This window comes from Lepidochelys kempii, chromosome 1, assembly GCF_965140265.1.
Source record: "Lepidochelys kempii isolate rLepKem1 chromosome 1, rLepKem1.hap2, whole genome shotgun sequence".
NCBI lineage: Eukaryota > Metazoa > Chordata > Testudines > Cheloniidae > Lepidochelys > Lepidochelys kempii.
In genome coordinates, this window is record NC_133256.1 from 725,066 (window position 1) to 740,783 (window position 15,718).

The 15,718-nt window shown below is 43.6% G+C and overlaps 1 protein-coding gene and 1 pseudogene across 1 annotated transcript; both read left to right on the forward strand.

Moving 5' to 3' along the window:
• The first annotated feature begins 344 nt into the window (after positions 1–344).
• LOC140912624 (olfactory receptor 52R1-like) lies at positions 345–1,343 on the forward strand (annotated as a pseudogene).
• A 13,149-nt stretch (positions 1,344–14,492) lies between these two features.
• On the forward strand, positions 14,493–15,482 carry LOC140912659 (olfactory receptor 52R1-like). Its single transcript, XM_073347483.1, has one exon. It carries the CDS (start codon positions 14,493–14,495, stop codon positions 15,480–15,482), a length of 990 nt encoding a protein of 329 aa, XP_073203584.1.
• The last annotated feature ends 236 nt before the right edge of the window (positions 15,483–15,718 follow it).

The window sequence follows — 15,718 nt, forward strand, 5'->3', positions numbered from 1 at the left end:
TTGACAGGAACAATGATGAATAACCAGTATTGACAATCACGTTTCCTGCTGGTGCCTATTAAGGTTTCTCAGACCATGACATGTAGGAATTATTGATGCTGAGAGCCCCATAAAATATGGAATTGACATTAGAGAGGTCTGCTGTTCATAGTTCATTTCTCTGAATAATGAAAATGTCATTTTTCAGTGTGTGAGGAGCGACCAATCCGCCTCACCTAGGAGAACAGCCTCCAGTTGTGTATGTAGTGTCTCAGATTAACACTGTCTCTCCATCCAGGCATTTGTACGGCCACCATCACCCTAGAGCCGGGGCACATACAGGAAGTTGGGGGAACGTATGGTACATGCAGGAGACACCGTTCTGCCTCAGAGTTTGACACCTTCTCCCCTACTCCATGTCAGATTCCAACACAACCCACCTCACCAACCCCTCCACCTTCATCCTGCTGGGCATTCCTGGCCTGGAGGCCGCCCACGTCTGGATCTCCATCCCCTTCTTCACCATGTACATCATAGCCATCTTGGGGAACTTCACCATCCTGTTCATCGTGAAGACAGAGCCGAGTCTCCATGGGCCCATGTACTATTTCGTTTGCATGCTGGCCATCACCGACCTGGTTGTATCTACGTCCATTGTGCCCAAAATGCTAGCAATATACTGGTTGAATTCCAGAGAGATTGATTTCAGTTCCTGCCTCATCCAGCTGTACTTTTTTCACTGCTTCTCAGGGATGGAGTCTGGGATCTTCGTGGCCATGGCTCTGGATCGCTATGTGGCCATCTGCCATCCCCTGAGACATTGCACCATCCTGACAAACTCTGTGGTGGCCAAGATTGGACTGGCCGTGATGCTGCGAAGTGGAATGGTCACACTGCCCTATCCCTTCCTGTTGAGGCAGTGGCCATATTGCAAAACCAACATCATCCCCCAGCCGTACTGCGCACATATAGCCGTGGTGAAGCTGGCCTGTGCCGACACCCGCATCAATAGTTACTATGGCCTTTTTGTGGTATTCTGTGTGATTGGTCTGGATGTGATTTTTATTGCCCTGTCCTACACCCAGATCCTCAGAGCCATCTTCAGCCTCCCCACGAAGGACGCCCGGCTCAAGACTTTTGGTACATGCATCTCCCACCTCTGTGCCATCTTAGCCTTTTACATCCCAAGTCTCTTCCTCTCCCTCATGTACCGGTTTGGCCAGAATGTGCCCCTGCATTTCCACATTCTCATTGCCAACGTTTACCTCTTGATGCCCCCCATGCTAAATCCCATCATCTATGGAGTGGGGACCAAACAGATCCGGGACAGGCTGCTCCGGCTCTTTACTCATAACAGAACCTAATTTTTTTCTCCTGGTGCTCTGGCTCTCAGACCTCCATACGGAGCTGGCAGGTGACATGGTGCTGGACAGTCAGAGAGACATTTACTCCTTTCCTAACCTCACTATGCTGAGCTGGTCTGGCAAATTAGGGAATCGGTCTATGCACAAGTCATAGAGTTGCCGCCATTCTAATTGCTGGTAATTGCGCCACCTCTTCGGCCGAGGCCACACCCCTGTGGCTTGCAAGGGAGCCATTTCAGACATTCCAAGGAATGGCAAATTTTCCAATTTTTTAGGCCTCACCTCATATTGCTAAAACCACTGAATCATTGCTTCAGCAGGGAATCATTGATGAGTGTATAACAGTATGCAACTCTCCAATCTGGCCAGTACAAAAACCAAATGGGTCATGGTGTCTTACTATTGACTATCGAAAGTTGAATCAAGTGACTCTAGCTTGTTCAGCTGTTGTATCCAAAAAGCCTGACCTGATTAAATCTATCAATTCCAAAGCAAAATGTTTTTCTACCATGTGTCTAAGGAAAGCCAACATTAACTTTCACAGTAGATGGGATTCAGTTTACATTTCAAGTCTGACCTTAAGGGGTAGATAATAATTCAGCCATTTTCCATAGGCAAATGAAATGAATTTTGTCAAGGTTTTCTAAACCATCTGTTCTATTTCAATATGTAGATGACATTTGTTTAGCAACAGAAACTCAAGAGAAACACTTGGAGTGTCTAAATGAACTTTTTCAAATCATCAAGGACACAGGATTAAAGTGTAATCCAACAAAGGTATGACTCATGGTTCCAGAAGTTTCCTTTTTAGGCATCACATTGTCTCAAGGAGGTCGATCACCTGCACAGCAAAAGGTGAATGCAATTTGGGAATTACCTATGCCCACTACCATAGCTTCTTTATATTCTTTCTCAGGTTTAGCAGGATACCATCGAGGCTTCATCCCTAACTTTGCTCACATTGCAGGTCCACTCTATAATCTCTTGAAAAACAGAGTTGCTTGAATTTGGACAAACAAGCATGCAAAGCTAGGCAAATTATCTATTTGGTACATGCCATACCATCAAGGGGTGGAAAATACCATGCAGCGCCTCCCCCCGATAGGTTGGGGGTGGCCATGCATGAAGGCAAGTGTACACCAGTACTGTAAAAATTGTTTGGTTTGCACTCAAAATAATCCTATCCCCACAAAAAAAGAATGCTCCTTTAAGATCCCAGGTATATGAAGGTCCATAGCAGGCGATGCAAATTGATTTTTTGGAACCTTTACCAAAAAGTCAATTTTTGCATTTCCTTTAAAAGCAGAGGTTTTAATTGAACAAGTATTTTCTCACTGGGAACTCCCTGCTAGGGTAGAGTCAGACAGAGGAACACACTTTACTGAACAAGTGTTCAAAAAATGCCTACTATTGTTAGGAGTGCATGAAACATTGCATAATCCATACAGACCTCAATCATCAGGGATGGTAGAGCGGACAAATCGCACCATCAAATGTATGCTGCCAAGTGTGGTAGATGCTAATGGATACAATTGGGACACCCTGATTCCTCTCATGTTAATGGCATTCAGGGCAACTCCAACTGTCTCCACAATTGTACACCCTTTGAGGTTATAACTAAACAAACTATGCACATGCCAGAGCATCTTTTATGGCATGCCAGTGGCACACAGCTAAAGGGACTAAAGCTTGAAACCGATCTGTAAGCATTACAAAAACATCAGAACCGGCTCTATTTGCAGGTAGCTGCCAAATTGGAAAAATCTAGATGAAAAGCAAAAGCCTATTTTGACAAAAATCAAAGAAAAAAGTTCTTGGGAGGTTGGAAACCAAGTTATGATTTTATCTTATGGTGTAACCGAACACAATTTATGTAACCCATAACCTGGGCTATATATTATTGTGGACAGATTAAGTGCCTCTGTGTATCAAATTAAAATTGTACAAAGTAACAAAAAAGTAGATAAATATTACCATGCAAATGAGCTAAAGTGGTATTGCGAGGGAAATATCTCCACAGGCACAATAACCAAAGATGGTAATTGTGCAAGAAAGCCAACACAAAACAGCTCAGTGACAGAAACAGTAAAAATGCCACTCACAACCACACTAATACTACACTTCTGCTTGTTTGCTGCAGTTCAAACTGAGTCACAGGCGGGTTTGTCGCAAGAGACACAAATTATTGCAATAGATCAAAATGTTATGGCGGGACTAAACTCAGACTTGCCTATAAAGGCTAAAACTTCACAGATAACAGTGACTTGGGTACAAGAAAGAATAAAAGCAGGTCAAGAACCATTTAAAATACCACGCCTGTCAACTGCAATTTTCTTTAAATGGAATTACCAACCAGACCAAAAATAATTCATATCTAAAATTTGGAACAGGACACTGTTTACCACATGGACTAATGATAGAACTGTGACAATGTATACGGTACAGAATCATATGTCGGTTTTGTATAGACTAGGGTTACATGTAACATTGAGAGATAAACAAAACTTTTATTATGGAAAAATCTCGCACTGAAGGCAGAGAAACATAAAAAAGGTACATACACCATTTCCCTAAGACATTACATAGTGTGACAGGGCAAGGCCAGATGGCTATAGAAAAGTAGTGGGAGATAGATATATTAGCTCCAGGCTAAACAAATCCCTGGTACCAGGATAAGTGAAATGGCAGCTGCTCCAGGTCAATTAAGACACCTGGGGCCAATTAAGAACTTTCCAGAAGGCAGGGAGAAGGCTAGGTTGATTGGGACACCTGAAGGCAATCAGGGGCTGGCTGAAACTAATTAAAAGCCTCCCATTTAGTCAGGTGGGTGTGCATGTCAGGAGCTGTGGGAGGAAGTTGCGCTGTTGGAGAGGCTGAGTAGTACACACCATATAGGTCATTCTATAGAAGTTTTTAAGGTCAGGCTTGACAAAGCCCTGGCTGGGATGATTTAACTGGGAATTGGTCCTGCTTTGAGCAGGGGGTTGGACTAGATGACCTCCCGAGGTCCCTTTCAACCCTGATATTCTATGATTCTATGATTCTATATCAGGCACAAGGAAGGAGGCCTTGAGGTAAGGGTGAAATGGAGCTTGAGGAAGTGAGGGCTGCTGTGGGGGAAGTAGCCCAGGGAATTGTACATGTCATGTTTCTAAAAGGTCAGCTACCATAGCTGATACTATTAGGGTTCCTGGGCTGGAGCCCGGAGTAGAGGATGGGCCCAGGCTCCCCCGCACCTTTGCCCTCTGCTTAATCACTGAGACTGGTAGACAACAGAGACTGTGCAAGGAAGGATAACTTCTCCTCACCTCCCTCACTGGCTTATGATGAAAATGGCTCAGTAGACTGTGACCCTTGTCTCTAGAGAAAGAAGGGTTACATGCAGGGTCATGGTGAGCCTCTGAGGCCAGCGAAATCCGCCAGGAAACGCGGGACCCACAGAGGCAAGAACAGAGCTTTGTCACAATAGCCAAATGCCTCATAAAAGCTTTTATCAACAACGCAAAGGAAAAGTAGGGAAACGAATAGTTCTTGCATATGATACAGAAGAAAATAAATAAAAGCCTTATGTAGATTGGAAAAAAGATCTTTCCCTTACTGAAGATGGGATAGTCAAGGACCAAGGACAATTCATATCTAAAATTTGGGACAGAACACTATTTACTGCATGGACTAATGATACAACTGCAAAAATTTTCAGAGTAGCAGCCGTGTTAGTCTGTATCCTCAAAAAGAAAAGGAGGACTGGTGTCACCTTTGAGACTAACAAATTTATTTGAGCATAAACTTTCATGACCTACAGCTCACTTCATTGTAGCTCACGAAAGCTAACTGTAACAATGTAAGGTACAAAATCATATGTTGGGTTTGTATAGACTAGGATTACATGTAACATTGAGAAATATCCAAAAGTCTTATGTAGACTGGAGAAAAAAAAATCTTTTCCTTACTGAAGAAATCTAGGGTAGAGGGGGAGAATGTAAAACATATATCCCAGGAGAAACTCACTCTTTACCAGTCAGTGATGGAATTCCAAATGGATCATGAGAAAACAGAACCAGATGTTGAAGCTCAGTAAAAGGTGGAGCAATGGCTATTCATGGTATGGGAGGAAAAATTAAAACAATATGTACATGACGGGCTAACCCCTTACCACGTACATTTCCTATTCCCTTACCTATCTGATCAACTGATTCTATCTCAACTTTCAGTTGTGGAGGTTTAGGTTGGGTATTAGGAAAAACTTTTTCACTAGGAGGGTGGTGAAGCACTGGAAAGAAACCTCAGTTTTTTCAGGTACAGGAGGCTATTGCCAATGGATCACAGATCTTTAATTCTCATCTGTGACTATCATCATACCCTGTAGAATCTTTTATTAAAGTATCTTCAAAATACCTTCCAGGGGAAAGTCACTATGAACATATCCCCCGGGAATGAGTTACCTAGGGAGGTGGTGGAATTTCCTTCCTTAGAGGTTTTTAAGGCCTGGCTTGACAGAGCCCTGGCTGGGATGATTTCGTTGGGCATTGGTCCTGCTTTGAGCAGGGGGTTGGATGAGGTGAACTCCTGAGGTCCCTTCCAACCCGAATCTTCTATGAGTCTATGAACTGTCACAACACCAGCAACAGCCAGATGCAATATGAGAGAACGGTATAAAGATGTTGAGACTTAGGAGGAAATACAGAGCATAAGTCCACATCAAATTCCAGAAGCAACCTATGACTACAGTCACATACCACAATGCAGAGGGGTAATTACTTCAACAATTGAAAGAGTCCCAAAAGAAGGAACTAAACCCTAGTAATAATGTAAATTAATGGTGTGTGGGTAAAATTAAGTTACATATAATCTTTTAGGCATAAATTTTAAGTTATATATAAGATTTGATTATCATTGCTATATGTTGTCATATGTATGTGACAGGGCACTTTGTATCTAATCATCATTTGATAATAAGATAACTCACACCCAGTGTAGCCAATCAGTTTAGTTTAGTATTCATTTATTGTCTGGTACTTAATTAATCAACACGTTATATTCGGTGTACTCACTATATGCTAATCAAAATTGATTTACGGAATTCTAGAAGTATAAGATTAAGTAAAACAGAAGAATGAGCAATATTTAATGGAACTAGGTGAGAAATCAGACAAGCTGAAACACAAGGAAACTGTAGGCTAAAACCAGCAAGACCTAGCTTAACTATTTTAGGCCTTAGATACAAGAAATGGCCCAGGAGTGACCTCATGCCCTAAAATTCTGGTGACATTGCAAAAGCAAATTCAGAAAAGCTTAGAATTAAACACAAGATTGCTGCAACGCTGTCCGTAACACGTGCCTTAACCGCAAAGCGAAGGTGGCGCATCACCTTACGCCACCTGTGGAATCCGCGGTCCCTCATGACTCCAGGGGCCGACCAATAAGAAAGAGAGGGACAATGGCAGCATGTACAGGCATAGAAGTAGGTCTAGTCAAAATCACTGTATAAAAAGGGGTGCCCAAGAATAGCAAATTCAGCTCCCTTTGGGATACTCCAGCGGAAACCCGTACTGACAATCACTCCACGCAAGGGCCAAGAGACTTTGAGAGGGCCGACACACTGTACCACCACCTAGGAGGATGTGAGTGTGTCTATAGTTACAGTTAGTCCACGGTACATGTACGTGTTTGGAATTATATATGCTGTTGCGTTCATGATTGGATTGGTATCTTTAATAAAATTACTAAAAGATAAATGCTCTTGTAATTGTCTGTGTTGTTTGCTTGTGGTTTACTGTATTCCTATGAGCTCTGGATCTAAAACAAACTGAGATGACTCCACTGAATGCATCTGATGAAGTGAGCTGTAGCTCAGGAAAGCTTATGCTCAAATAAATTGGTTAGTCTCTAAGGTGCCACAAGTCCTCCTTTTCTTTTTGCGAATACACACTAACACGGCTGCTACTCTGAAACCTGAGATGACTCTGTTGAACTTAAGACTGTAGCCGCCAGAGCTGAACCCAGGGAAGTGTGATTAACTTTAAATAGAATAAAAGGAAACAAATCTAAGACTTGAACACATTACTTAGGATTCGAATGAGCAATCTCTCACCCTGACTGATGATACAAGTGGGCTCACACATTCCTGAAGCACAGGGTGCATCTGCCTTACAGCCTGGTTCCCCTTCCCCATTCAAAATCCTTTGTTTTCCAGACATTCTTTCAGTGTCGAGCTGTGGGGGAGTGAAGACAAGTGAGGATGTCACTCCGCATCTTTTATAGTTTCTTCCAGCTTGCTGGAAAGTCTGCGCACGTGACATGGGAGGTCCACTCCCATTGGCCAAATTTTCTCCATTGTATCCATGCTCCCTCTGAGGAGGCTTCCTTATTCAGATTCCTGTGTTAGTGGATTCTTCCCTGGATAGATGTAAATTACAGAAATTAACACTGTCTGGCTACTCTATTGATACGCCAAATGCCTGCTTTGGAGTGATCCCAGCCTCATGTCACACATAGCAAGATTTCATAATGTCACATACGTTGATAGCAATGAGCTATTAATATTTAGCAGATCAAGACTTTTAGAATGATATCTCCCAAGACATACTTAGTACAAAACTTATAATTCCATTGCTATGAGAAATATGACGAGATAACTGGCTCTGTGGATGGGGGAAAGCACTGGACGTGTTATTCCTTGACTTTAGCAAAGCTTTTGATAGGGTGTGCCTGCAGAAAGTGCTCAGGTCTCCCGTCACTTATCTATCTCTCGGTCTCTCTGTCTACTACTACTCATGCCAGCTGGGCATTTACAGGGTGTCAGGCCCTATGCAGATCTAGGCATTATCCCTAGTTTTCTTAGTAATCAACTATAATTTTTAAATATACACAAATGCACAGAGTAGCCAATTCCTCTCTCACTCAACACAGAGCCCAAGAGTTCTCATCTCCCTTTGGGAAGGTCCCTTAATTATTGTTTACTCCAATAACAGGATAAAGAACACAGAAGCACAGACATGGAAAAAGAAATATTGGCTAGCATGCCTCTGGTGTCCAGCCTGTTTCCATTCAGACGCCGCTTCTCCCCTAGAGGCTGAGTGAACCCTGCAGGGATTACACAGAACTATATTATAAACAGGGCACACCTCTTTGTCAGCTCTCAGCGTGGGATGCTCCTGCAGATGCTGGGGTGAGAAATTTGTGGGACACGACTACCTGAGGGGAATTCCCAGGGCAGACACTTCCTTCTGAGGATTCACAGGTACCCATCTCCTGCTGAGGAGCTCACCTCTCTGACAAACCCAGTAGAACTTGGGTGGGATGGGATAGAGATTAGGTCTGTCATCCTTTTCTGCTCTGCACAGCCATTAAACATCCCAGGTCTCTGGACGTAGGTGGTGAATTTGCTCCAGTTTCCCTGGCAAATTATCCCTCTTTGCTGCACCCTCCACCCCAAGCTGATGACCTCCAGCCCCAATGTGTCTGTATTTCAGTGACACTGTGGATCCTTCAGCATGAAAGGTGACAGTAGATGTCTGATACAAGGCCAAATTTGGAGGCCATGGCCCATAGTTTGCTAAGACCCCACCGAGGCAAAAGTCTCCTTGCAGGTAGAACTGAGAAAAGACCTCAGGAGCGAGAAGTGTGTTAACACACAGACAGTGTGACCTCCTCCTCTTGCATTTCAGGGCTTGGCTGTTAATGAGTGACAGGGAGGGGAGCTGTTACCTGACTTTAATTTGCTGGAAAGCATGGAGGTGATAGCACTCCTCACTGGAACAATTAAACAATTTTTTCAACATGGGCAAGACATGTTTTCTCATAGATTTATTAATGAACTGTTATGCCTGAAACTTTCAAACTTGAAGCAGAAACCCAGTATGGGAATTTTTTAGTCCAAACAGTGACAGTTTGGCAAACTTATAAGCAACTGAAAATAAGGTCTTCAAATTGAACATGCCAGGCTGCCCTAACTAAAAGTCGTGCCACCATCACCACCTACAATGGCCAATCCAGAAGAAAATAAGAACATAAAAAGGCCCTACTTGGTCAGACCAAAGGTCCATCGAGCCTAGTCTCCTCTCTTCTGACAGTGGCCAGTGCCAGGTGCCCCAGAGGGAATGAACAGAACAGGGAATCATTAAGTGATCCATCCCCTTTGCTCATTCCCAGCCTCTTGCAAACAGCGGCTAGGGTCACCTTCCTGCACATCCTGGCTAACTGCCATTGATGGACCTATCCTCCATGAATTTATCTAGTTCTTTTTTGAACCCTGTTATGGTCTTGGCCTTCACAACATCCTCTGGCAAGGAGTTCCACAGACTGTGCGTTGTGGGAAGAAATACTTCCTTTGATTTGTTTTAAACCTGCTGCCTATTAATTTCATTTGGTCACCCCTAGTTCATGTATTATAAGAAGGAGTAAATGGCACTTCCTTATCGACTTTCTCTACACCAGTCATGATTTTACAGCCCTCAGGCATGTCCTCCCTTAATCATGTCTTTTCCAAGCTGAAAAGTCCCAATCTTATTAATCTCTCATCACACAGAAGTGCTTCCATACCCCTATTCATTTTTGTTACCATTTCCTCAATATGAGGCACTCTAGTTCACCCACTTAATTATTTAGAATTTTAGCATTGGTATAGAAGCACTTAAAAATCTGGAGTCCTTTTAGCTGTCTGCCATTACATGATGTAGTTGAACGGGACACTTTTTCATTTCATTGTTTCTCATCAGATCCTACCTGTATTTTATCATTTTCCATCATCTCGTCCTCACTAGGACTTAGAGAATCTCCATTAATAGAGCCTCCCCTTCGTGATGTCTCTGTCTGAACCATGTGTTCCTCTGCACCTGTCGGCTTCCCCCAACCCTTAGTTTCAAAACTGCTCTGTGACCTTTTTAATGTAAAGTGCCAGCAATCTGGTTCCATTTTGGTTCAGGTGGAGCCCCTGCTTCCTCTATAGGCTCCCCTTTTCCCCAAAGTTTCCCCATTTGTGAATCCCATTCAGCTAAACACTTCAATCTAATATGTCAGTGCCAATGAGTTCCACAGGTTAAATATGGATTCTGTTAAGAATTTTCTTTTCTCACTGTTATATGTTCAATGTAATTCAATGTTCCCTTGCTCATGTTATGAGGTACAGTAAACATTATTGCCTGATCTAGTTTCTTAATTAATAGATTCACAGTGTTCAAGGTCAGAAGGTTTCAGAGTAGCAGCCGTGTCAGTCTGTATCCATAAAAAGAAAAGGAGGACTTGTGGCACCTTAGAGACTAACAAATTTATTAGAGCACAAGCTTTCGTGAGCTACAGCTCACTTCACTGGATGCATCAGAAGGGACCATTAAATCATCCAATCTGTCCTCTTGCATAACACATGCTATTAAATTTTACCCAGTTTCCCCAATATTCATCTCCATGATCTGTGTTTGACTAAGTCCTGCTCCTCACTAGATTACATTGTAGAATCACAGAGCCATAGGATAAGAAGGGCCCTCAAGGGTCATCTAGTCTAACCCCCTGCCTGATGCAAGATTTATTATGACTAAACCATCCCAGACAGATGACTTTCCCTTCTCCTTTAGAAAACCTCCAGTGAAGGAACTTCCACAACCTCCCTAGGCATCTGTTCAATTGTTCTCCTATTCTTACAGTTAGAATTTTTTTTCCAGATATTTCATCTAAATCTGCTATGCTGTAGTTTGAACCTATTGCCTCTTCTGCTGCCCTCTGTGGCAAAATAGGACAACTTTCCTCCAGCTTTTTATGGCAGCCTTCCAACTATTTGAAGACTGCTATCATGACCCCCACTTAATCTCATCTTTTTGAAAGTAAACATGCCTGTTTCCTTCTGCCTTTGCTCATATGGCTTGCATTTCCTCCCTTTGATCATCTTTGTCACTCACCTCTGGATCCTCTCCAGGTAATCTACATCCTTTCTATACAGAATGCTAAAATTGGACTCACCACTCTAACTAAGGCCTAACCAGTGCTGCATAGAATCATAGAATCATAGAATATCAGGGTTGGAAGGGACCCCAGAAGGTCATCTAGTCCAACCCCCTGCTCGAAGCAGGACCAATTCCCAGTTAAATCATCCCAGCCAGGGCTTTGTCAAGCCTGACCTTAAAAACCTCTAAGGAAGGAGATTCTACCACCTCCCTAGGTAACGCAGTCCAGTGTTTCACCACCCTCTTAGTGAAAAAGTTTTTCCTAATATCCAACCTAAACCTCCCCCACTGCAACTTGAGACCATTACTCCTCGTTCTGTCATCTGCTACCATTGAGAACAGTCTAGAGCCATCCTCTTTGGAACCCCCTTTCAGGTAGTTGAAAGCAGCTATCAAATCCCCCCTCATTCTTCTCTTCTGCAGGCTAAACAATCCCAGCTCCCTCAGCCTCTTCTCATAACTCATGTGTTCCAGTCCCCTAATCATTTTTGTTGCCCTTCGCTGGACTCTCTCCAATTTATCCACATCCTTCTTGAAGTGTGGGGCCCAAAACTGGACACAGTACTCCAGATGAGGCCTTACCAATGTCGAATAGAGAGGAACGATCACGTCCCTCGATCTGCTCGCTATGCCCCTACTTATACAGCCCAAAATGCCATTGGCCTTCTTGGCAACAAGGGCACACTGCTGACTCATATTGAGCTTCTCGTCCACTGTCACCCCTAGGTCCTTTTCCGCAGAACTGCTGCCTAGCCATTCGGTCCCTAGTCTGTAGCTGTGCATTGGGTTCTTTCGTCCTAAATGCAGGACCCTGCACTTATCCTTATTGAACCTCATCAGATTTCTTTTGGCCCAATCCTCCAATTTGTCTAGTTCCTTGTGTATCCTATCCCTCCCCTCCAGCATATCCACCACTCCTCCCAGTTTAGTATCAAGATATAGAGCGGTACTATATGCTACTGTGACTTGCATTTTATGCCTCCGCTAATACAATCTAACATTGCATTTGCCTTTTTTTTGAAGCATCAGAAAGAATCCAAAGCTCTGAGAGATGTAGTTATATCAACCTAACCCCTGAGTAGACACCATGAGGTCTTCCCACAACCTAGCTAGCACTTCTCAAGGAAGTGGATTACATACACTGATGGGAGAACCCCAGCCGTCAGTGTTAGTATCTACACCGAATCACTATGGAAATGCCACTGTAGCTTTCTAAGGGTAGAGAATCCCTCAAACAGATCTTCTAGAAAAGGATCCAGTCTGGATCTGCAGACATGGGGAGTTGGAGAATCCACCACTTCCTATCGCAGTTTGTTCCAACGGTTAATCACCCCAGCTTCCAGCCATTGGTTCTTGCTCTGCCTTTCTCTGATAGATTACAGAGCCCGTTATTATTATTTAAGATGAATAAATTAAGTTCTTTAAGTCCTTCTCTGTCCAGCATTTTCTCCTTCCTCCAATAATTTTGTGGCTCTTTTCTGCACCTCTTCAATTTTTCAACATCCCTTTTGAAATATGGACTCTGTGGTTCGACGAGTGAATTTCTCCATGTGCAGAGATAAAATCCTTCCCCTGCTCAAACTCACGACTCCCTTGTTTATGCATACGAGGATCGCATCAGCCCTTTTGGCTGCATCATCGCACTGGGAGCTCATGATGAGTTGGTTGCCCACAGGGATCCCTAAATCCTTTTCAGGGTCCCCGCATTCCTTAATACAGTGCCCTAGTCTGTGGGTCAGGCCTGCATTCCCTGTTGAGAGAGGATCACTTTGCATATGACTGTATTAAAACATTTTCTTTGCATAGGCCCAGTTCAACAAAACACACCAGATCAATCAGTATGCCTGCCCTGGCCTCCTTATTGTAACCATTCTGCCAATCTTTGGGTCGTACACAAATTTTATCTGCAGTGGTTTTCTATTTGCTTCCAGATCATTGATGAAAATATTGAATAGGATCAGGCATAGGACTGATCCCTGAAGAACCACACTAAAACATCAAAATTTGCTGACAATGGCCCATTGACAACTGCTTTCTGGGATCTGTCAGTTAGGCAGTTTTAAGTCCATTTTACATGTGCTCGATTGATATTCTACAGTGTTCTTTTTTTAATCAGGATGTTTTCCCCTACTAAATCAAATGCCTCAGAGAAATCAAAGTCTATTGTATCCACATCATTCCTTTGATCAGCCATATACACATTCTCCCATTAAAGGATGAAATTACACTGCTTCTTTCCAAATGCAGAACAATTTTTTTTTTAACACATCTCCTTTTTCTGAAAGATTAACATCGCTGCCTTCGGTTTGCCACTGAACCGAGGTTTGTCCAAAGTTCTGTATTTTCTTGACTAAGGAATCGTGACTTTTTGAATATCTAATGAACTCTTCTGAAAGAACTCCCAATTTTCATTCCCGTTTTTCTGTCTAATTTTTTCCTCCCAATCAGTTTTGCTGTGGGGAATTAACCCATTTGAAGCAATAAGGCTCTCCTCTATCATATGCCCCCTTCTTTGTCTCTTCTCTATACTAAGCAGTCACAGACTTTTCAATCTGTCTGCGTATGGCAACCCTTTTAGAGAGACTGGGTAACCAAAACTGAGTTCATACTCAGAGCAGGTTATTCTTCATCCCATTCCTTTGGCATCCAAACATTGTCTTTGTTTTGGCCACTGCTGTGCACAAGCAGGTGTTTCCATGGAGCTGCTATCAATGACTCCCAGGTCTTTTCCCTGAGGTATGTTCCAGTTGGAATATTTTCACTTGGCACATATCTTAGCAATGGTTTGTTTTTTCCCCACTGTCAGATTTTGAGCAATCAGGTGAATGCAGAACTCCCTAGAGCATGGACTTGTTAGCCTGGCTTTCATTGCATTAAGGAACGATGATGGATAACCAGTATCCACATTCATGTTTACTCCTGGTGCCTATTAAGTTTTCTCAGACCATGAAATGTAGGAATTACTGATGCAAGAAGCCCCATAAAATATGGAATTGGCATTAGTAGAGTCAGTTGTTCATAATTCATTTATCTGAATGATGAAAATATAATTTTTCAGGTTGTGAAGAGCGACCAATCTGCCTCACCCATGAGAACAGCCTCCAATAGCATATGTTGTATCTCATATTAACATTGTCTCTCCATCCCAGAATTTGTACTACTACCATCACCACAGAGCCTGGGCACATACAGGAAACCAGGGGAACATATGTACATGCAGGAGACACCGTTCTGCCTCAGAGTAGAACACCTTCTCCTCTACTCCATGTCAGATTCCAACACAACTCACTTCACCAACCCCTCCACCTTCATCCTGCTGGGTGTTCCTGGCCTGGAGGCAGCCCATGTCTGGATCTCCATCCCCTTCTGTGCCATGTATGTCATAGCCGTCTTGGGGAACTTCACCATCCTGTTCATTGTGAAGACAGAGTCGAGTCTCCATGGGCCCATGTACTATTTTCTTTTCATGCTGGCCATCACTGACCTGGTCATATCTACGACCATCATGCCCAAAATGCTGGCAATATACTGGTTCAATTCCAGGGAGATCAATTTCAGTGCCTGCCTCGCCCAGCTGTACTTCCTTCACTGTTTCTCAGTGATGGAGTCTGGGATCTTCGTGGCCATGGCTTTTGATCGCTACGTGGCCATCTGCCATCCCCTGAGACATTCCACCATCCTGACAAACTCTGTTGTGGCCAAGATCGGCCTGGCCATGATGCTGCGGGGTGGAATGCTTGCATTGCCCTTTCCCTTCCTAGTGAGGCAGTGGCCATATTGCAAAACCAACATCATCCCCCAGCCGTACTGCGCCCACATGGCTGTGGTGAAGCTGGCCTGTGCCGACTCCCGTGCCAGTAGTTATTATGGTCTCTTTGTGGTATTCTGTTTGATTGGTCTGGATGTGAGTTTTATTTCCCTGTCCTATACCCAGATCCTCAGAGTCATCTTCAGCCTCCCCACAAAGGATGCCCGGCTCAAGACTTTTGAGACCTGTATCTCCCACCTCTGTGCCATCTTAGTCTTTTACATCCCAAATCTCTTCTTCTCCCTCATGTACAGATTTGCCCAGAATGTGCCCCTGCATTTCCATGTTCTCATTGTCAATGTGTACCTCTTGATGCCCCCCATGCTAAACCCCATCATCTATGGGGTGAGGACCAAACAGATCCGGGACAGGCTGCTCCGGCCCTGTACTCATTAAGGAATCTATTTTTTTCTCCTGGTGCTCTGGCTCTCAGACTGAGCTCCATGCAGAGGTGGCTGGTGATATGGTGATGGGCCCCCTTCCCTGAAACACTTACATGGTAGTCAGAGTGATATTATATCTTTTCCTGGAATTGCTGTGCTGTGTCAATGTGACAAACTGGGGAATTGGTCTATGTTCAAGTTACACCCTAACCCCCTATTCCTTCAAGGCTCTGCTCCCTGACCCACCTT